General features: G+C 34.0%; 1 protein-coding gene across 10 annotated transcripts in view; it reads left to right on the top strand.

The window, feature by feature from the left end:
• Positions 1 to 22,310, top strand: part of FAM135A (family with sequence similarity 135 member A) — a 152,699-nt gene that overhangs the window by 53,046 nt on the left and 77,343 nt on the right. For 5 of the 10 annotated variants that reach the window (XM_026446739.1, XM_026446747.1, XM_026446742.1 and 2 more), the window contains exons 6-12: positions 4,174 to 4,313; positions 4,427 to 4,497; positions 6,249 to 6,422; positions 9,981 to 10,107; positions 11,085 to 11,238; positions 14,817 to 14,894; positions 19,694 to 19,743. In XM_026446739.1, the coding sequence (XP_026302524.1) occupies positions 4,174 to 4,313; positions 4,427 to 4,497; positions 6,249 to 6,422; positions 9,981 to 10,107; positions 11,085 to 11,238; positions 14,817 to 14,894; positions 19,694 to 19,743 (794 nt within the window). Of the gene's footprint in view, positions 1 to 4,173; positions 4,314 to 4,426; positions 4,498 to 6,248; positions 6,423 to 9,980; positions 10,108 to 11,084; positions 11,239 to 14,816; positions 14,895 to 19,693; positions 19,744 to 22,310 lie in introns of those variants that run through there. The other 5 variants (XM_026446748.1, XM_026446743.1, XM_026446740.1 and 2 more) reach the window with 3 other exon arrangements.

Genomic DNA, 22,310 nt, shown 5'->3' with positions numbered 1-22,310 from the left:
CACTCTCTTCTGGCTTGTAGAGTTTCTGCCGAGAGATCTGCTGTTAGCCTGATGGGCTTCCCTTTGTGGGTAACCCGACCTTTCTCTCTGGCTGCCCTTAAGATTTTTTCCTTCATTTCAACTTTGGTGAATCTGGCCATTATGTGTTTTAGAGTTGCTCTTCTCGAGGAGTATCTTTGTGGCGTTCTCTGTATTTCCTGAATTTGAATGTTGACCTGCCCTACTAGGTTGGGGAAGTTCTCCTGTATGATATCCTGAAGAGTGTTTCCCAGCTTGGTTCCATTTTCCCCCTCACTTTCAGGCACCCCAATCAGCCGTAGATTTGGTCTTTTTACATAATCCCATACTTCTTGCAGGCTTTGTTCATTTCTTTTTCTTCTTTTTTCTTTTGGTTTCTCTTCTCGCTTCATTTCATTCGTTTGATCTTCAATCACTGATACTCTTTCTTCCAGTTGATCGAGTCGGTTACTGAAGCTTGTGCATTTGTCATGTATTTCTCGTGTCATGGTTTTCATCTCTGTCATTTCGTTTATGACCTTCTCTGCATTAATTATTCTAGCTATCAATTCTTCCACCCTTTTTTCAAGATTTTTAGTTTCTTTGCACTGGGTACGTAATTCCTCCTTTAGCTCTGAGAAGTTTGATGGACTGAAGCCTTCTTCTCTCATCTCGTCAAAGTCATTCTCCGTCCAGCTTTGATCCGTTGCTGACGATGAGCTGCACTCCTTTGCAGGGGGAGATGCGCTCTTATTTTTTTTCAATTTCCAGCTTTTCTGCCCTGCTTTTTCCCCATCTGTGTGGTTTTATCTGCCTCTGGTCTTTGATGATGGTGACGTACTGATGGGGTTTTGGTTTAGGTGTCCTTCCTGTTTGATAGTTTTCCTTCTAACAGTCAGGACCCTCAGCTGTAGGTCTGTTGGAGATTGCTTGAGGTCCACTCCAGACCCTGTTTGCCTGGGTGTCAGCAGCAGAGGCTGCAGAAGATAGAATATTGCTGAACAGCGAGTGTACCTGTCTGATTCTGACTTTGGAAGCTTCCTCTCAGGGGTGTACTCCACCATGTTAGGTGTGGGGTGTCAGTCTGCCCCTACTAGGGGATGTCTCCCAGTTAGGCTACTCAAGGGTCAGGGACCCCTTCTCAGATCTCAACCTCCGTGTTGGGAGATCCACTGCTCTCTTCAAAGCTGTCAGACAGAGTCGTTTGCGTCTGCAGAGGTTTCTGCTGCTTTTGTTGTTGTTGTTGTTGTTGTTGTTGTTGTTGTTGTTTAGCTGTGCCCTGTCCCCAGAGGTGGAGTCTACAGAGACAGGCAGGCTTCCTTGAGCTGCTGTGAGCTCCACCCAGTTCCGAGCTTCCCAGCGGCTTTGTTTACCTACTTAAGCCTCAGCAATGGTGGGCGCCCCTCCCCCAGCCTTGCTGCTGCCTTGTGGTTAGATCTCAGACTGCTGTGCTAGCAATGAGGGAGGCTCCGTAGGCGTGGGACCCTCCCGGCCGGACCCTGACACTTTTACAGAGACTACAAACCTATTATTTTTTAGAATGTTCTTCAATTTGCATGGGTTTACAATTTCATCATGATTAGATTCATTTTATGTGTTTTTGACAGGAATATCTCAGAAGTGATGCTTGTTCTTCTTGTTACATCCTGTTAGGTGATACATGGTTTCTATTTGTCTAATTCCTAATAATGTTAACTTGGATCACTTAATTAAAGTGCTCTCTTTCCAGCTTCTCCACTATGACATTACTCTTTTTCACTTTGCAATTAATGTCTCTTATTTCTTAAACTTCTGATTTTTTCATTCGCTTATTTATTTCTATCAGTATGGACGTACGGATTTCTGTTTACTCAATGGATGTCAATCCATTACTGTCATAATTTATTTTGATGCTCACTTTGTCCCAGATATATGGCCAGGGGCATTCTCTTTCAACTAGCTTCTATGCCCTTTTGTTGTGTCCCCACATTCTCTAATCAATTCCTTAGTTTCTAGTATAAAAAGATGGTCCAGATTTGTCTGTGCCCCAGCTTTGGAACCAACCATTTCTGCAAAGCTGTGAATCGTTTTAGCGGAGAATAGTACTAAAGACTAACATTTGTGGTTGTGCTACTCCCAGGCCATTTGAGTGGACAAAGATAGTGAGTACATTGTATACACCTATACATTTACACATACATATGCAAATTTACATGTCTTTATCTAAATATATGGTGAAAACCGTAAGTTCATATCAGTACTCTCAGTTTCAATCCAGTACCATGGGACTCATTCTATATTTGTATCTCCTTTCCATATGTGTACATCCTTTCCCCGTTAGGTAAGAAAACTGGCTCCCCTTATCCTTTAATATATTTCCTTATTTGATCAGTCCCCTATATTTGCCAATCTCCTGTCACTGCTTCTTCTCCCACACAGATGGTCTCCTTGAACTCATTGGGCTTCACCTTATGCAAGGTCACTCCCTTATGTGGACCCCCTCCTTACCCTACTTGATCTCAGTAAGGCCTTGTGCCAGGAACTCCTTTTCCTCACTTCACTTGGATTCCAGTAGTGTGTCAGGTTGCTACTTCTGCCCACCCCCTTCTTCACTCCCACCCCCATATGGAAGTCTTTTTATGCCTTTCGGATTCCTACACACCCTGTACCAGTCTGTTCCTCTGTAAAGACACCCTCTCCATCTAACTTGGGTTCCAGCCCCCCAGCCTGAGGTGCCTTCCCTTGTAGTTACCCTATACATCCTGCTTGGGCTCCCAATGCCTCACTGGAAGTCATCCCTGCACTTAGATTGCCTCCTCATCCTGCTCAGGTTCTGACACTTTACTCTGGGCTGCCCTCCTCACTCCACGCAGGCTCTGACATCAGGCCACCACCCCATGTGAATTTCATGTGGGCCTTTGAACCCTGCGCTCCCTGGCCTGCAGAGGCTCCCTGCCTTTGACTGACATCCACCAGCTTATGTAGATATCCACATTACTCCAGTTGGAGTCTTATATCCCATTTTGAGCTCCAAACCCACATTGGTCTCTAGTTTCTTTTTCTTTTTTTTTTTTTTTTTTCTTTTCTTTTTGGTCTCTAGTTTCAATTGTTATTTATGCAGGACAGGGTAATAAGATCATAACAGCAGGTAGGCTGTTGGAGTGACATCAGTGACCCAGAGATAAAAACCAAACTTCAAATGGTAAGCACATAGTCCTCCACAAGACTCCCCTCATGTCAGCCATGAGTTTAGTGGTCTGCAAGCTACCCACAGTTGTGAAGAGGTGTCTACAAATTTGAGGGTTCCCATTATTCCCTCACCACTCACCAAACTCAGCATAGTGCTGTACTTATTATTACAGCTTTATTGTAGCAAAAGGATTCAAATCAGAACCTGTATAGGGTTGATCTGAGAAGGGTCCCAGATGTGAAGCTTCTGTTGTTTTCTCCCCATTAAGCCAGTACATATTAACTTCTCTCCTCTCGAACATCCAGTATGTGATGATATGCAGAGTATTGCCAACCAGGGAAGCTCACCCAAACTTCAATGTTCAGAATTTTTATTAATATTTCCTTGTGTAGGCATGACTGATTGAATCATTGCCCATGTTGCTCAGTCTTTAGCTCTTCTCCCCTCTCTGGATTTTGAGGTTATATCACTAGGCTCTAAGCTCAACTCTCTAATCACATGGCTGGTCTTAGTGATGTGGCCAGCCTCCATCCTGAGTCATCTCTTTAGCATAAACTAGGGGCCACCAAGGATTTACAGGCTACATCTCAGAAACTGGAGACAAAGGCCAGCCAAATTCTTCATTCCATGTGTTTAGAGCTGAACTTCTAGCAACCAGGACAAAGGCCAACCAAGTTCTTTACTATTCAGCTATGGAAAACTAAATTGCTTTCTTAAATGTGGTATACAGATCAGTTGGTCCCTCTAAAATTTCTACTTTAATATTTCCTCATTTACCTTTCGGATTAAGATGTCATGCAGTAATTTTACAGTAGTTATAATGTACTTATTTATTTTCTAATCACAGAAATAAGTAAACTTTCAGAAATGTTCCAATACTGCAGTATAAATTGATAATGACACTGTAGTAATATAATTAAACATATAATATTTTAAACTACAAGTATTAATTTGCTTGTCTTATATTTTACTGTTTACCTGTCAATTACATATCTTATCTGTTTTAGGTATGACTTTAGCCTTTCCAGCCTCAGTTCATGATTCTCTAATTTGCAGTAAAACATTTCAAATTTTGTACAAAAATGAAGAGGTTGTTTTAAATGATGTTATGATCTTCAAAGTAAAAATGTTATTGGATGAAAGAAAGGTAAACATCTCTTTATATTAATTTATATAAATATTTTTTATAATGCCTCAAGGTGTTATTTCTAACTTTCTATAAAGATTCAAAAAGTATCTCATAGTGTAATTGCTTTTCAGATTGAAGAAACCCTTGAGGAAATGAATTTTCTATTATCCTTGGATCTACACTTCACAGATGGAGATTATTCGTAAGTAGCTAATCAAATAATTAAAAAACCTTTAGGCACTTATGACTATTATTTGCTATTATTAGGTTACCCATTTTCTTCTTAAAATTCATCCTATCCCTATCTTGTCTTGAACTGTGTGTGTTTTCTGGGGAAACTTCATGAAAATGGTTAGGCCAGCTCTCTTTTGCCAATGCTAAATCTATGATCTCCAGATAACAAAACCAGAGAAGTTAAAGAAATATGGAACATTTTTTCCTGGCTCCTAGAAATTGCACTGTTAATACCACTACCATGAGGCATTTAAATGTAATTGAACTCTTTTCCACTCTATCACTGGCTAATCTTTCCTGATGACATCAGTTATGCTTTCTTTAGGTAGGACTTTGTTGATATTCTGAGAGTTATCAAGACTGATGACACATACTTGACAGTTGTTGTAGTTCATTTCCAGAACCCTTGAGGAAGTTTTAGGATTGGCTACCTCCAGCTTACCCACACACCTGGACATGCAGTCATATGTTTTAGGGACAAATTTTGCTTGTGTTGATTTAAAACAAGAATCAGAGGTTCACTTAACAATTTTATTTACGCGAGTTTTTTCCCCCATCTCAAATGTAGTTTTAGCGATAATTCTCAAAAATGATATATAAATTCAGACTGCATGTGGAATAAGTAACTAAAAAGTCACGTTACTAAAAGGCCTACTTTAGATGTCCTCTTCACTATCATGAGAAAAAAGGTTTTTTTGTATGGTAGTTACTGTCCCTCTGTAATACTTGTTCATTACAAAGAATTTTGTAAGGGTTTATTGGTTTTTTTTTTAACCAAGTCAGAATTCTTTAAGTGGAATAAGCTGAAATGAATTGGTAGTTCATTACCTATAGATAGTTACAATGTATGGATGGAATTTTTTTAAGTGTAATTGGATATAATTTTCATGGCATTATTTCACATTTTTAGTATGTATAAATCTAGTGACATACTAAATATATACAATAAGATATGTTTTACTTTTTAAAATAAACAATAGCCTGTTTGTTTTTGAGCAGCACTTAATAAAATTTTGTAGAGTAAAAATAATTTGAAATATCTTTGGGATTTATTATAATAGTATGTGACCTATGTGGTACTGCAGCCTTGTAATAACAGTATTCTCTATGGGGTAAAATTTTCTTTAAGATGAGATAAACTCCTGAAGTATCAAAAAGGATTCATTTTATAGGGATATTAGTGAAAAAATAGTTCATATCATGGACTGATAGAAAACAATAGGTGGGATCTGATTATTTTCTCAATTGGTATGTTTCATATTGCTTTCTAATGCAAATTTGATGCTTTAAAAATTACTTTCGGCCGGGCGCCGTGGCTCAAGCCTGTAATCCCAGCACTTTGGGAGGCCGAGATGGGCGGATCACGAGGTCAGGAGATCAAGACCATCCTGGCTAACACAGTGAAACCCCGTCTCTACTAAAAAATATAAAAAATTGGCCGGGCGTGGTGGCGGGCGCATATAGTCCCAACCACTCGGGAGGCTGAGGCAGGAGAATGGCGTGAACCCGGGAGGCGGAGCGTGCAGTGAGCTGAGATCCAGCCACTGCACTCCAGCCTGGGCGACAGAGCAAGACTGCGTCTCAAAAAAAAAAAAAACTTTCATTCAAAATTTTTAAAAAGTAATTAAGTAAATGGTTTTTATAGTTTCAACTACTCTATAATATTATTGGCCCTTACTAAATATTTAATACTTACATGCTAATTGTTCCTTTTTACAGGGCAGATGATCTGAATGCCTTGCAGCTAATAAGTAGCCGAACACTGAAGCTGCACTTTAGCCCCCATAGAGGCCTTCATCATCATGTTAATGTCATGTTTGATTATTTCCACCTTTCTGTTGTGTCTGTTACAGTTCATGCATCATTGGTTGCACTACACCAGCCACTAATAAGGTAAATTTGACTAATATTTTTGTATTAAGCCATTCTTACACTGCAATAAAGAAATACCTGAGACTGAGCAATTTATAAAGAAAAGAGGTTTAATTGGGTCATGGTTCTTCAGGCTATACAGGAAGCATGATGCTGGCATCTGCTTAACTTCTGGGGTGGCCTCAGGAAACTTACAATCATGGCAGAAATCACAAGCGGAGCAGGCATCTCACATGGCCAGAGCAGGAGCACAAGAGTCAGGGGAGTTGCTACATACTTTTAAATGACCAGATCTCATGAGAACTCACTCACTATCATGAGGACAGTACCAAGAGGAATGGTACTAAACCATTCATGAGAAATCTGTCCCCCTGGTCCAGTCCCCTCCCACCAGGCACCATTACAACCTTGAGGATTACAATTCAACATGAGAGCCTTCTTAATGTAGCGTTTTTTATTTTTATGGTGAAAACATGTACTTTCTAAAGATAACTGAAGTAAGGACTTTAAAAATTATAATCAAAGTCAAGAGTATGGGAACATTGGCTTGATAACTTTTTTATTACAGAAGTATGAAGCCATCTTTGTCAATCCCAAATAAATTAACAAAGAAAAAATACAATCTGGAAATAACCACACAACGTTGTTTATTCTGTACCTATGTTTTGTGCAATGTTATACTATAATTACACTGGAAAAGTATGTGAATTTTTTCTTATTTTTTCTTTGCCTCTTATCCAGATAGACTAATTTTATCTTCTTAACTGTACATCATACAGTAATTCTTGCTTTCCAAGTTATTAACCAATTTTATGAATTTTTAGTCAGCCTTTTAAAACTATATCATGTACCATTAGTTCAAAGGTATATAATATTCTGTATCATAATAAATGCATTGAGACAATTATTTTTTTCTGTTCACTTCCATGGGTAGACAGATTTCTTTCGTTAATGTAAAAATACAATGCAAAGTCTTCAGTTTTTACATCGTCCTTGTAGTATGGGCAGCAGATTGATGCTTCAGATCAGTAAAGTATATGAAAGTCTCCAAATGTATTTGATTTCTAAACTGTCTGCAATTTCCGATGCACATCTGATTCTGACAATTAATATTAGACAGGATGCTTAAGGGATATGATGGTAAGTTAATTTATCAGAAAACTAACTAGATCATTTTGCAAAATTACCCTCAGAATTTCTGGAAGCCCAACACAATTTAACATATTGACCACAGGTAATAATCTCCTATGGCATGTCTTTACATTGTTTTAAAAACTAATTGAAAGCTTCTTTCATTCTGTTGCTCTCTCATCTCTTACATGTAGATCATCTTGACCTAGTTCCTTTTAGAGCACCAGGCCAGGAAGACATATATTTCACCTGATGACTTGTTTTGCCTTCTTTATTCTATAGAAAGATCTATAACTGGTAGTTTTGCTGTCTTTTTTTTTTTTTTACCTCCTAGGCCTTTGAGAGGTTGTGCTAAGTTATTATAGCTTTTATAAACAGGAAGGTGTTTTTTATTACATACATAATTTTATTATAAGCTTAAAAATTTTTTGGAAGATTTTCTGAAAGTATGAATGAAATTTTTCTAATGAAGTATGTTTTTTTTGAAATATAACTTTTAAATAACTTACAGTATTGCTTTTATATGATTATGTGTTTGGTTTTAATGCTAAATGTTTATCTGTTTATAAAATATATTACTCTATTTTTCTAAATCTCTTCTTTTTGAAGTTTTAAGAAGAATCTCTAATTAAACTGTTTTAACTATTTCTTTTTAAGACTTACCAAGATTATCTTCATAAAACTAGCTGTATTTCTCTCCTGAAAAATGCACAAGCAATTCATAGGAGGTTAGCTCAGGTTATTAATGTTGCTTTTTAAGGCCCTAATTAAACAGAGTAGATATTCACATCACCATCATAGTGAGTTAAATATGTGCTTCTTCTTGCAATGCAGCAATTTTTGCCATAGACTAATAGGAGAAAGGGGCAGCTCATCTCCTAGAGACCATTTACTGGAAGAACAAATTTTTGGCTCAGAATCAGAAGGCAAGAGGATTAACCGTTGGCTCTGGTTAGTGACTAGAAAAGAAAACAATATGCCTGTAACAGCTGAGGTTGCTGTTCTTTACCTAGCTGCCATGGGCCCTTATATCTAACTCTCTCTTGCTGCTAGAACTTAGCTGTAAAAGCAACAGCATCTTTACCAGCCTTTCTCTACCTGTGAATGAAAGGTCAGAAAAGGAAAGGGGAAGGGGAAGCTTTTTGCTGGTGGTGTGCTGGTAAAGGGGTCATATCTGAGGGTAACATTTCCTACTCTATATTCTTCAACAGGTTTTTCCTGAAGTTTTATTATTGGTGGGGTTTTCTTTATCCTCCAAAACTTGAAAATTTTTAAATTTATAACATCTTTTAAATTTTTATTTTTATTTAAAACAATTTTTATGGTCAACTCAATCTATAGACATTATATCAGTTACTTAAAGTAAGTAAGTGGCTTAGAATTTCTTTCTTTGCTTGTTTTTTATTTGAACTATTTCTTGTATTTGAATTTTTTAAGTACAACTTTTATGACAGTTCTGAAAAACACATTATAGCAAATGGAATTTACCACTTATTTGAGACTCCCTTCTTTGCTGGGATATAGACATTTTACTTTTGCAAAGCAAATGGATTTTACAAACAAAACCTGCACTCTGCTTATGGCAAGATTGTTTTTCTTTTATGTCTTTTCCCTTTTGCCAAACTGTCAAACAGTTCAAATGCTTTGTCCTACTTTATCTCAAATATAGTTGTGTGTGACTTTTCAACATTCTAACAGAAATATGCTTCTTCCTCTATGGAATATAAATGTTAATACTAACAGAAGTAATTCATATAATATGTGATTGATGGTGCCTTGAAGCTGGAGGCTGGAGGATTGCTTGAGACCAGGAGTTTGAGACCAGCCTGAGCAACATAGCAAGACTTCACCTCTACAAAAAATAAAAATTAGCCAAGCATGGTGGCACATGACTGTAGTGCCAGCTACTAGAGACTTGAATAATAAAAATTATTTTAATAGAGCTTACAGCCTTTTAGTAAAGAGAATAAAGGGAAAGAAACTTATTTTTGAGAAATAGAGGCATCAGGTAGATTTAGTAATTTTTGTTTTTCTACATTTACATGGGAGCTCTTTATTTCTGTAAATAGCATTCATATTTGATTAAGTGTTAACATTGTAAATTTGGTAACCAGTTCCGACTTTAGGATTTCCAAATTCAAGCTTGGCTTTCATTTGTTGTTTATCCACTCTAAATCCCACCATGTTTTGTCTTTGATGTTCTTTGAGACTTCCAGAAGTCTAATTATAGCAAGCAATGTCAAACATCTAGCCCTAGTTTTTTAATATTAATTTCATTTTTTCATGATTATTCAAATTATTTTTTTTAATTACTTTAGGAATACTTTAGAACTCATAAACTTGCAAAACCCTTGCTCTTCTATTCCTATAAGATTTTCCTTTGTAAATATTTAACTTATATTCAAATAGACTCTTATGACAGTAATAATATAATACTTCTTCCTCCAGCTTTCCTCGCCCTGTGAAGACAACTTGGTTAAATAGAAATGCACCAGCACAAAACAAAGATTCCGTGATTCCTACTCTTGAAAGTGTGGTCTTTGGTATTAACTACACAAAACAGTTATCACCAGATGTAAGAACTGAATATGTTTATAAATTTTTTCCGTATTTTAAAAGAAGTGTTTTTTTAACTATTTTATCTATGAATGATGTTTTCCTTTTTTTAATTATTTGAGCTCACCAACTTACAGATCTAATTAAATATGATCTTAAAATATTGTTTGGTTCTAATTGTCTATTATGAAAACATGATACTTCAGAATGTTACCAGATTTAGTGGATAGACATCTTTGACATCCTGTGCTCTTTAACTTGTTACTATTACCCCTTGGTCCTTTAACAGAACTGGTAGAAGTATCCCAAAGGAGTCTTTAAAGAACAATTGCCAGAGCTGAGACCCAGGGTAGAGTAGCGCAGGCCAGGCGTGTTGGCTCACACCTGTAATCCCAACACTTTGGGAGGCTTAGCCTGGAGGATTGCTTGAGGCCAAGAGTTTGATGCCAGCCTGAGCAACATAGCAAGACCCCACCTCTACAAAAAATAATGGAAAATAATGATGGCACGTGCTTGTAGTCCCAACTGCTAGGGAGCCTGAGGCAGGTGAATCGCTTGCGCACAGAAGGTTGAGGCTGCAGTAAGCTGCAATCATGTCACTTCACTCGAGCCTGGGTGACAAACTGAGACCCTATATCTTAAAAAAAGAAATTAAAACAAGAGTAGTGCAAGTACAGCTATTATTATAAAAGAAAAGGGGACATACTATAAAAGCTGAGTGTGCTTCAGTGTAAATGTAAATATAAATAACATGCTATCAAAAATAATAATTTAATCTACTTGTTATAAAAATCCACGGTAACTGAAATTACTAGGGCCACATTTCATGCTTAAATTTATTGTTTGAACAACTCTCAAATATTACCAAATTTTTTATATGTATTAGAATAAATTTAGTTGACAGGTGGTTAAGTATTTTTTCTTTATTTTTCCAAGTTTCAAATGTAACATTTTGTATTACTGACACTCTGTATCCTACATCTGTTTCTTGTTTAGGGTTGTAGCTTCATCATTGCAGACTCCTTCCTACATCATGCCTATCGTTTTCATTATACACTTTGTGCCACTTTGCTGCTAGCCTTCAAGGGATTGCACAGCTACTTCATTACGGTAACAGAAGAGATTCCCTCTTGTCAGAAACTAGAACTGGGTATGTTAAAAGTAGTGAGACCTATCCTACAGTTCAAATCATTCTCTTCATTCTTATATTGCTAGCTATCAGCTTTGCCATAGTTTTTCTATACTAAAACTACAGTGTTTGTGTGCTTCACTTTACTTCTCTCTCAATTCCATCTTTTTCTACCTTGATAATCACTTTTTGCAGCTTAAAAATGTTTTTCAGAATGCTAAAAAATAACTTCATGCTAAATTTGAAACTAGTCTTTTAAAAATAACATGTCAGTATACTGTTCCTCTTAAAATATAACCCAAAAACATGCTAGAAAGCAAATGTAATTATCTGCAGAATAATAGGAAAGTAAGTTAAATCCATACTTCCAAATATTTTACAGTCTAATCAGATTGTAGGTACTCAGGGCATTTTTGTTTACATTTGATTTTATAATGGTTATCTCAGATCTCAAATTCCTTTCATATTGTTTTAGGGAATAATAAGATTACTTACTTTTTTAACATTTTAAAAATCATTTAAATTGCTTAAAAAAAATCAAGCTTCAGGTTGTATCCAAAAGTAGTACCTATATATATTTGTAGTACATAATAAAAAATCATATTGCCTTGATTTTGTATACCATTTGTAGTTTGCAAAATGCTTTTACATATATTATTTCACAGAAGATAAATTATTGGGATTGGCAAAATAAGTTCTTATTCAGACTTTTTATGTCAGTTTTATTAGCTTTTATTTTCAAATATTGGCTAATAGCTTATAGAAATATATTTTCATCTTTTTAGAATATATTGTTTTATAATTACGTTTTTTAATAAATCATAAATTGCCTTTTAAAATTTACTGAATCAGTATTCTTTCTTTATTCCTTTGTTCCTCAAGGATTTCAGTCTTTTAACAATATTAGTGCACTCCCTAAAGTAGTCACTGTTACTGAACATGGTTCTTAGTTTTGAGACTAATCAGACTACTTAAAAAATTGTGTTGGATTACACAGGAATTGCAAGAAAGTGGAAGAATTTCTACCCCACTTAAATTCAGCTGTGAGAAAATGCTGGCTATTGTGCCACTATCAGCAACTACTCCAGTTTAATTAATTAAGTCCATTATTCTGTCAGTTCAGCTCACACTTTCTTGACTAGACATAGATATCACTAAATTGACATTTAGAATTCTTGATTCAGTAATCCTAATGGTTTCATAAATACACAAGCAATAGGAAAATGCGTTTGTTCTTTTTTGACCATGTATTCATTCTCAAAACAAAAATGGTAGTGTGGAAAAGATAATCTTCTGATCATTATTCTCTGAAACAGTCTCTATTTTCCTTGCTACTTTATGTTCTTAGAATTCCTGTTTCCCTTAGGAAAATTCTATAGACAGCCACTACCTCAAATGTAAATTTTTTAAAATGTTCTCTTTTGAAAATGAAAGAATCAGCTGGGCATGGTGGCTCACACCTGTAATCCCAGCACTTTGGGAGGCCGAGGCGAGTGGATCACGAGGTCAGGAGATTGAGACCATCCTGGCTAACACGGTGAAACCCCGTCTCTACTAAAAATACAAAAAATTAGCTGGGCTTGGTGGCAGGCGCCTGTAGTCCCAGCTGTTGGGGAGGCTGAGGCAGGAGAATGGTGTGAACCCAGGAGGCGGAGCTTGCAGTGAGCCAAGATCCCGCCACTGCACTCCAGCCTGGGCAACACAGCAAGACTCCATCTCAAAAAAAAAAAAAAAAAGAAAATGAATCATTTATAGAATAGAGCTAATTTAGGCTATCACTTATCCTCAATGGAAAATTATGTTTCACATATCTTTAGTGGTGGTTTGGAAATCAAAAACATTTTTGTAGAAGAATTATATTACAAATTTTAGTTAGATTTAATGACCAGACCACAAAACTATTATACTACCATATTAATGAAGGACAGTATCATGTGCCTGAAAAATAGTGTTATGAAAAGTAGTGATGTAAAGCTTAAAATCCATGTGTAATATCATTTCTCCAAAAAAAAAGTTAATAGTTTTGATGTGGAAGGCTACAGTAGATTCAAGAAGGCATTATCTTTTGTTCAAGAGTGCACATGTGAAACCATTTCTGTCACCTACTTAATTTGGGCCAACAAACACAAAGTGGTTTCCATTCACATGGTAAGGAGATTGAAGGGAATCAGATATGGTACATGGGTCAGGAAGCAAAGGTGAGATTATCCAAAAGACAAAGGGTGGAAAGGATCTCTAGGAACAATGGGTGTTGGGGAGCCCTGGCTTAGACAGTGTTAGCAATTATTATTAATTTATCAGTCTAACTTCAGTATGATCATGTATTCATAAGATTTTCAACTTTTTTCTGATGAGGATGTCTTTTATGTCATGTATGTTACTTTGGGCTTACAGATGTAGTATAGGAAGTATCATAATAAAAGTGCCCTTATATTTAATTTCAGAAGTTAATTACAAAACGATTGTCAACTTTATTCCAAATTATTTGCTTAAAATATTTTATCAGAAAATAAAATTCTAAAGCAAACCCAGACTTCAGTTTTAAATAAGTATATGATAGAAATAAAATTACTAGTACCTTACACATAGATTTACTTAAAACATATTTCTTGAATGAATGAATGAAATAGCACAATACAGTTTTCATTGTTACTTGAAAAAGTGTAGGCATCAACATAAAGCTTAACAGTTTTCTAGGGATTTTTAAAATCAAGATTCATCTTCAATAAATATTGGTAATATATTGTGTTGTTCTTAAACTTTACGATTTATAATTTCCTTTCTCTTTATTGTGAATTTTAGTTTATTCTTGACTGCATCTTGTAAGAAAACATCTAAAAATACTATTAACTATTAAAAATAAAAGTATTTGTTACATATTCTAAACTATCAATGTCTTTTATTTTTATTCTAGCAAAATAAAATTGTGAACACTGATATATTTCTATAATGTACTGTTGACCAAACACCACTATATTCACCAGTTTTAATAAGTGGATACAGAGTAGTTCTTGATTAAAGAATATTTCCTTTTATTACCAGTTTTATTGAGTTTTCAAATAAGCATATATTTAAACTTATTAAACTTTACTATGTTTGAAAACTTTTCTAAAATATGTTCCCTCTTTTAAATAATGCTTGAGTTCCTTTCTGCTTTTTTGCCTTTCTCTTTTCTCCTAGATGAATGATGTACATTTTCTGATGACATATAATTAAATATTGGTTTGGTGCAAGGAGCTCTTACTGGACATAAGAGTCAGGAGTTCTGGAATTAGGTTTGGGCAAGTCACATAGCCTATCTGAACCCCAGTATCTACACTTGTAACAGCAGGGAGTTAACTCTGAGATCCCTGCCAACCTAAAATTCTGAGTCTAATAAATTAAAACATATTGGATTATGAAATGTTGAGCGACACATACATTTAAATTAAAAAACCAAAAATATATACTCGAATGTACATCATTTGTAATTTTGATAAGCTAATTAACTAACTGCACTATCAGATAAACAGTCTATTATTAACAAGCTGGAAAATTCTAGTAAGTTTTGTTATAAAAGGAGTATAGTAACTAGTGCTGTATGCAATCCTTATGACTAGCCAAGGCCAACATGCAGCTCCTATATGAGCGTCTTCTCAGAAGAAAACAGCCACGAACACAGAAAGACAACCATCTAGGTACGTTTACAAATAGCTTAAGCAAATGATCCCTTTTAATTAATTAATTAGCGTGAAATTTTGCTTTAAATTAGCATCAGATTTCATAAATATATATTTAATAATATAGTATGTTTCCACCATTCTGAAGAACTTACCTTTAAAATCAATTTGGTTTGTAGATAAATTTTGGTTAATTTCCTAATTTGTAATATTGAAGTTTTTACTTAAGTCTGGAAATGGTAAATGCAAAACTCCCTGGATTTTTTCATGTGTTTTTTAAAGTTTCTATGAAGAGTACTTTTTCAAAACCATGATTATTACTATAATTTGTTGGTTTAATGACATTGCCTTGAATTTGCTCAGTTATTTTATCTTTGGCTAGGCCTAGTGATAATGAAATGTGATTTTAAAACGAAACCAGGCGGGGTATGATGACTCACTCCTGTAATCCCAGCAGTTTGGGAGGCCGAGATGGGCGGATCACCTGAGGTCAGAAGTTCAAGACTAGCCTGACCAACGTGATGAAACCCCTTCTCTACTAAAAATACACAATTAGCCGGGTTTGGTGGCACATGTCTGTAATACCAGCTAGTCGGAGTCTGAGGCAGGAGAATTGCTTAAACCCGGGCAGTAGAGGTTGCAGTGAGCCGAGATCGTGCCATTGCACTCCAGCCTGGGCCACAAAAGCGAAACTCCACCTCAAAAAATACTAAACCTAGTTTTCTGCACTGCAGAAATAGAGATGGGAGGCTGAGGCAGGAGAATTGCTTGAACCCGGAAGGTGAAGGTTGCAGTGAGCCAAGATCATGCCCCTGCACTCCAGCCGGAGCAACAGAGTGAGACTCCATCTCAAAAAAAAAAAAAAAAAACTTTAAAAAAAGGAATAGAGAAGAGAAATATCCTATCAGGATCTGGGTTGTATCATCGTTTTTTGGTTTTTTGGGTTTTTTTTTCAGTCAATTTGCATTTATTTTTTGTTATTCTACATTTAAAAAGCAAAATAACATCAAATCACCACTATCTGGATATGTTGTACATGGTAAAGGAAATGTTCTGATCTCATTATTTTATTATACGTTTTCATATATAAGTTAGACTTTTCTTGAATAGCAATAATAATTTATTATCTATAAGTATATTAAAAGTTTTCACTTTGTGTTCAATAAACCATCACAATTGCTTTTTTAAAAGATTGTGAAAAGCTGTAGGAATCAAAAAGTGAAATAAAATCAGTATTTATTTCTCAGTTTTCAGAGGTATGAACTGAAGGAAGTTAAAAAGCCAAAATCTTTCTCAACATTTCTCAGGTGAAAACTAACTCAGAAATATTTGAGTTATGTTAATTTTCACTAAGACTGTTAAAAGAAACTGATTTTTCTGGTCAGAAAGGAAAAAGAATAGTTGAAAATTTATTGTCATTCTTTTTGGAACATAGTATTATATTCTTACATAAAGTTACTGTAAAATTAAAGAATTCATAGTATGAAAGTATGGCCATTTATGGCATTTTAGCATTTTTTTAGCAATTCAAATATACTTCTAATTTAAACTAATTTATTGCCAGCCTATCAGTTTACATGTGAGCATTTTAAATAATTTTATAGAATACAGTTTAATGTAATAAGATCTATTTTAAAAAAAATGGGCCAGATCTTGGTTGGGTAGAAAAATACTTGATTCAAAACTAAAACACTTTTGTTGAGATATCTTTGATCCTTAAACCTAACATCGTATTGCCATTGTCTGAGCTGTGTTATAAATATTTGTTGAATGAATGGATAGATTTAGAAAATAAATAATAGATACATGTACCCTTTGGCCTAGTATCCCCACTTCTGTTCACCTGTATCATAGAAATAACATACTAGCTAATATGTAAAGATATAGCTACAAGCATGTTTATTTCAGTATTGTTCTTGGTGGCAAAACAGTATAAACGAAGATCAATGCCCATTATTTGGGCAAAAAGTGGAATACAGAATAAATCATGATGCACTCACATCAGAGAATATTGTGTAGTCATCTTAAAACATGCTTTAGTGCTAGGTACCAGAATACTGTGGGGTAATGCTAAGAGAAAAAAGCAAGATGCAAAAAAGTGTGCAAAATACAATCCTATTTTTATAAAACAGTGACTCCAAAACTTGTATGTGTATATGTATATTATATTTGAAAAATATGGGAGGATATGCTCTAGACTGTAACCTTGGATTAGTAATAGGAGCCAAGCCCCCCCCCCAATATATGATAATAATCACATCTATACATTTCTGTAGAATTGTATAAATGGATATATATAGTATACCCTTGAATAACACCAGAATTGGGGCACTGACCCCTGTACAGTTAAAAATATTCCTGTAACTTTTGACTCCTCCAGTACTTACCAACTAATGGCCTACTGTTCACTGAAAGCCTTACTGATAACGCAAACAGTTGATTAATACATAAAAAGACTAGTATCTACATGTTTTTATGCAATCATGACATATTCATCTTTCTTCATTTTTTCAATATTTCTAGGCTACATAGATTGCAAGTTTCATATTCTTTCCAAAATATTTATTGAAAAATACTTGTGTATAAGTGCACCTGCATAGATCAAACCTGTGTTGCTCAAGGGTCTGTTATATATGTCACTTTAAAAAGAAAAAATAATTAAAATAGGATTTTAAGCTCCCTTAAAAATCTAAGTGATTTTGAAATTATTCTCAGGACTAAGATTTTAAAGTTAAATTATGCTTTTAAACATTCTTTAAGATATTGTTTGCATTGAAGTAGCTCTCACTAGTTATAATGCAAACATACCCATTTATGCAGTTAGGTTCTTCTATGTAAACATTAGAAAAATGTGTCACAACTCTCAAAACCTTATTTTCAAATTTTTAAAACTCAGAGGGTAGAATATGTAATTTCTAAGACTAATTTTCCTGATTTTTTTCTATCACAGGAAAAGATCATGAGTAATGTGAAAACAGATGTTGGCCTATGGGAGTGGTGGTTTTAATGCAGAGTCTGTTGCTGGTTTTTTAGTTTTGGAAAACCCAATATTAGAAGCCACTGGTTTATCTGACAGTGAAATGATTTGTGAAATCATAGCAAATTTCTTTGGTTACCGACAAGTTGGCCAAATTAGTGATCTATTTTTTGGTATATATCAATATCTAAATACAATTTTACTTGTATATTTTGTGAGTTATGAAATATATGTGTTCCATTGATTTTTAGTTAACAACAGAGTATTTGTTGTTCACATTATGTTACTGGGAGGGGTGCAGTGTCCTTGGTTCTTGTTGAAGGAAGAATTCAGCCAAGAGACACACAGCAAGGGTTATATAGCAGAATTTATTTAAAGAGACAGTAGTACACTCTGAAAGATAAAGCAGAGCAAGCTTCTGGAGAGAGTGAGCCAGCAGCAGCCAGTGCTGGGGGCCTCTATGAAGAATACATGATTATTCATGAAAGGGCATGAGGAAGTGTCACTTGCAATCATGTTTTAGGCAATCCCCTTGGGCATACACGGTCTGTAGTTGTACATGCTAGTACACATGTTGCTTGTCTTGTTAGCATTTAAAATCTCCACCTAGGGGTGTGTTTTTTACTATTGTAATGAGCAAAAGACTATTCTAGGGTGAGTTATTGGAGGAGTGCACATGCTTCAGGGTCGCAGGAGCCCAACCACAAGGCCAGGTATAGCCAATATAGCCATTGTCCTTTTTGCTGTCAGTGGGCAGCATCTCCAGGACTTCTTTGCCCAGAGACTCCCTTGGCTGCTCATATCTGGCTGTCTCCCTACTCTTAATTATACTGTGGTTGTGTTTTACCACATAATTGTGATTGCTTTTTTCAACAAATGTAAATGTTTATCATTTTTATCATGTAGTAAACAGTCTGTCTGTCTTACAAATTAGTCAGCTGATGAGTGAATTCAGGGATGTTACAGAATGTGTTCTTGCCTTTATGTGAGAAGGATCAATTAAACTCTTTCACAACAAGATTATGGGAATTTTGTATGGTTATAACTATGCTGTTACAGTTCTTTTAAAAGACCTGTTTGATTTCTACTTAAAAATTACGTGTATGTAAAGGTATTTCAGACCTTAGTGTAATTCCTCCCTGCCAAAATTAAATAATTAATAAATCTTTATATTTTCTTAGTTTCTATTTTTCCAAATAAATATTACCATTTTAATTGTAAATCTGTGTACCTCTTTGTAGATGATTATAGCATATATTAAGTAAATCAGAGTTGTATGGCAAATATCTGCCTCAGTTAAAGAATATTTTATAGAAAAATAAATTTATTAGGAACTAACTTTCTATTAAAGGATCTTGACATTCATTTTTATTAAATAGCCTACACCTCAGGTATGTTTTAAATGTTTCAGTTATAAAAATTGATTTTACTTGAGCGTTTTAGGAATAGCTTTTGTAAAAAACGAGAAAGCAAGACGTGTATGTATAACACAAAATACTAAACCATACTGGAAATTATAAAATATGAAGTACAGTAAAATCTAATTATGTAGTTGCTCTTTTCTGTGACACAGTTGTGCAAGTTACTTAATGTATATAGTTAATATTTCCTTGACAGTGTTAACTCTTGTGAAAACTAAAAACTGATATTTATCAGAATGTAGAATTTAATAATCACATTACCTATGTAATTAATATGTTTATGAAAATATGTTACCTTGACATTTAATTCATTGATTGTAGTCCAGATACGTCTTAATTTTCAGTTTTTATGGGAATTTTATTTATATAAATTAAATATCTAACATTGAAATATTTCCTCTACTCTTTACTTCTTCCAGAGGAAATGGATGTAGAAGCTCGACTTACTGAACTATGTGAAGAAGTTAAGGTACTTGGATTTTTTTAATTCACATCATCAAGTTATTTGAGTGGTTTCTGTTTCCTGTTCTAGATATTTTGTCTATGAAAACTTAAAGTATTTATAGGTCCTAAAATGCAAAGATAAAGTGGTTGATCATTGTAGAACCACAACTTATTTGGTCAAAATTCATTTGGCTTTCAGCATAAAGTTAACTTACCTTTTAAAAAGTATATTATTCTTCATATAAATGCAATAGCAAAGATAATTAACTGATCAAGCTGTACATTTTCTTCTGTTCACTCAAATAATTTCTGGACACGGTTTTAAAACATCACTTAAACTTGTGCAAGTTTATAAAATGATACTGTTTAAAAATGAAAATTTGTTTTATTTCAGTAGATCAGTTTGCTTCTCATATCATTTTTTCAGTTCACTCTTGCAACTAAATTGATATATTTGCCTTTCTTTTTCTGAGAAACTAAATGCTTTTACTAAATGCATGTTTCACTATGCATTCACTCTTGGTCAGCTACATTAATGGAAGAAATCAGAAGTATGAATCAAAGGAAAATATGTATTTAGTTTGGATATACTTTTGGATGTAAATTTGAATGAGGACTAGACCCATTCAAAAAGGTATTCTTCTAAGAAAATTATGCATATGCAGGATACATAAGTTTTGTATCCTGTCCTAGAGGTTTTCTCTGCAGTTCAAGTAAGGTAAATATTTTCTTTTAAAAAGTCACTAATGTTCTTATGATAATTACTCAAAAGAACATTAAACATTTAAAAATAATCTTAAGATGTGTGCAGTTAATATGAAAACATCTGCAGTGTTTCACTGAGCTATTAAAGAAATTTTGAATAAATATACATATGATACTCCTGTAGATAATCACTAAAAGATATCAGTTTTACTCCAGTCAATCATTTTAATCAGTCCAAACCAAAATCCCACTGGAAATTTAAACCTGTTTTTAAAATCTTTTCAAGAAATGTAAAGATGGCTAAGAAAAACTTTTTAAAAAATAATGTAATTTTAAAATAATACAAATGTAGAAAGACTTGCTCAACTGGATACTAAAATATATGTAAAATAACAGTAATGAAAAGAAATAAGGTAGGATTTCTCTAAAAGAATAAAAAGAGAAGTCAGTGGAATTAAACAGCACTAAAATAGTCACTATTATGTTTAATAACTAAGTGTATGATAAAATATCAGTAATGTCAGGGTCTATAACTATTGTGGTAAAGTTAACGTCATGCCATGCTATAGCAACAGTTCTAAGTGGACTGAAGAGTTAAGTGTCCAAAGAAATTAGGAAGAAAAAAAATTACATGCATATGTAAATATAAACAATCTGATCTTGGGATATGAAATGACTCCCTCAGACAATTTTTAAAAAGGTAAGTTTTTTAAAGACCAATGAAAACCTAAGGGACAAAATAAGATATTGATGATTTGAAATTTCTTTGTTACAAAATAATACTATAAATTTGAAAGCAAACAATAGACTGGAAGAGAATATTTGCAATATTTAAAGCAGGCTAATGGTCAGTGCTCACTATATATAACATGCTCTCAAGTATCAATTTTAAAACAACACCCTTGTTAAAAAAAAAAAAAAAAAAGAATACAATGAGGCAGTGTACAAATAAGTCCTTATCAGAATAATTTAGCTCCTGAAATGATACTCATTCTTACTGGAAACCAGGGAAATGCAAATTCTAATAGGTTATTTTTTTTGCCTATGAAATTTGCAAGAATGAAAGTGACTACTGATCTTCATTTTTTGCAAGAGTGTAGTGAAACTAGTATCTACATACCCTGTTGGTGATGGTATAAATTGACACAATATTTTTTAACATTAGTCCATTGATGTATTTTAAAAACACTTACATGTTGCACAATTATTAAATCTGCACAGCAGTTTTTATTTAATAATCTGTTCTACAAAAATGTAAATGTGCACAAATATAAGGAATTACGTCATTAATTATTATCAATTCTGATGTAGCCATTTAAAAGCATTAGGTGGATCTCTATGAAATTGTCATGAATTATTTAATTCAGAAAATATTTATTAATTCATGATGCTAGATACTGTTTTCATGCTGAAAACTCTTCAAGATATATTAATTGAAAAAAATGAATAATATGATTTTGTATAGTATGTTAAAAGAACTAAAAAGCTGTTTGTGTATTTTATTCTGTTTATGTGATTACATATGAAATATTTGAAAGGATGTATATATTCCAAGCTTTTAACAGTAATACAGAAAAAAAGTGGCATGGAGAGTAAAGTTTGTAAAGGGGAATTTTTATTCTTTATATGCATCTATTTTAAATGTTTAAAAATAATACATATGTATCCATGTATTGCTAATTAATGTTTTAGATATACATATTTAAATTTTCAGTATGTAAATGGATGTCGTAAACTTTAACATCAACAACCTATAACATATTACAATGTGTCTTGAGACGTGGTAAGATATAAATTCTCATACCTTGTATATCTTTTTCAGGGATTAGTTTGGCAGTGTGTATCCACAGCCAGAAAAATACCTCTTCTTAGTGTATACCAAAAGCT

The sequence above is a fragment of the Piliocolobus tephrosceles genome, chromosome 5 (genome assembly GCF_002776525.5).
Source record: "Piliocolobus tephrosceles isolate RC106 chromosome 5, ASM277652v3, whole genome shotgun sequence".
In the NCBI taxonomy this organism is placed as follows: domain Eukaryota; kingdom Metazoa; phylum Chordata; class Mammalia; order Primates; family Cercopithecidae; genus Piliocolobus; species Piliocolobus tephrosceles.
The sequence above is the reverse complement of the archived record's forward strand: the minus strand, read 5'-3'. Positions and strand labels throughout refer to the sequence as shown.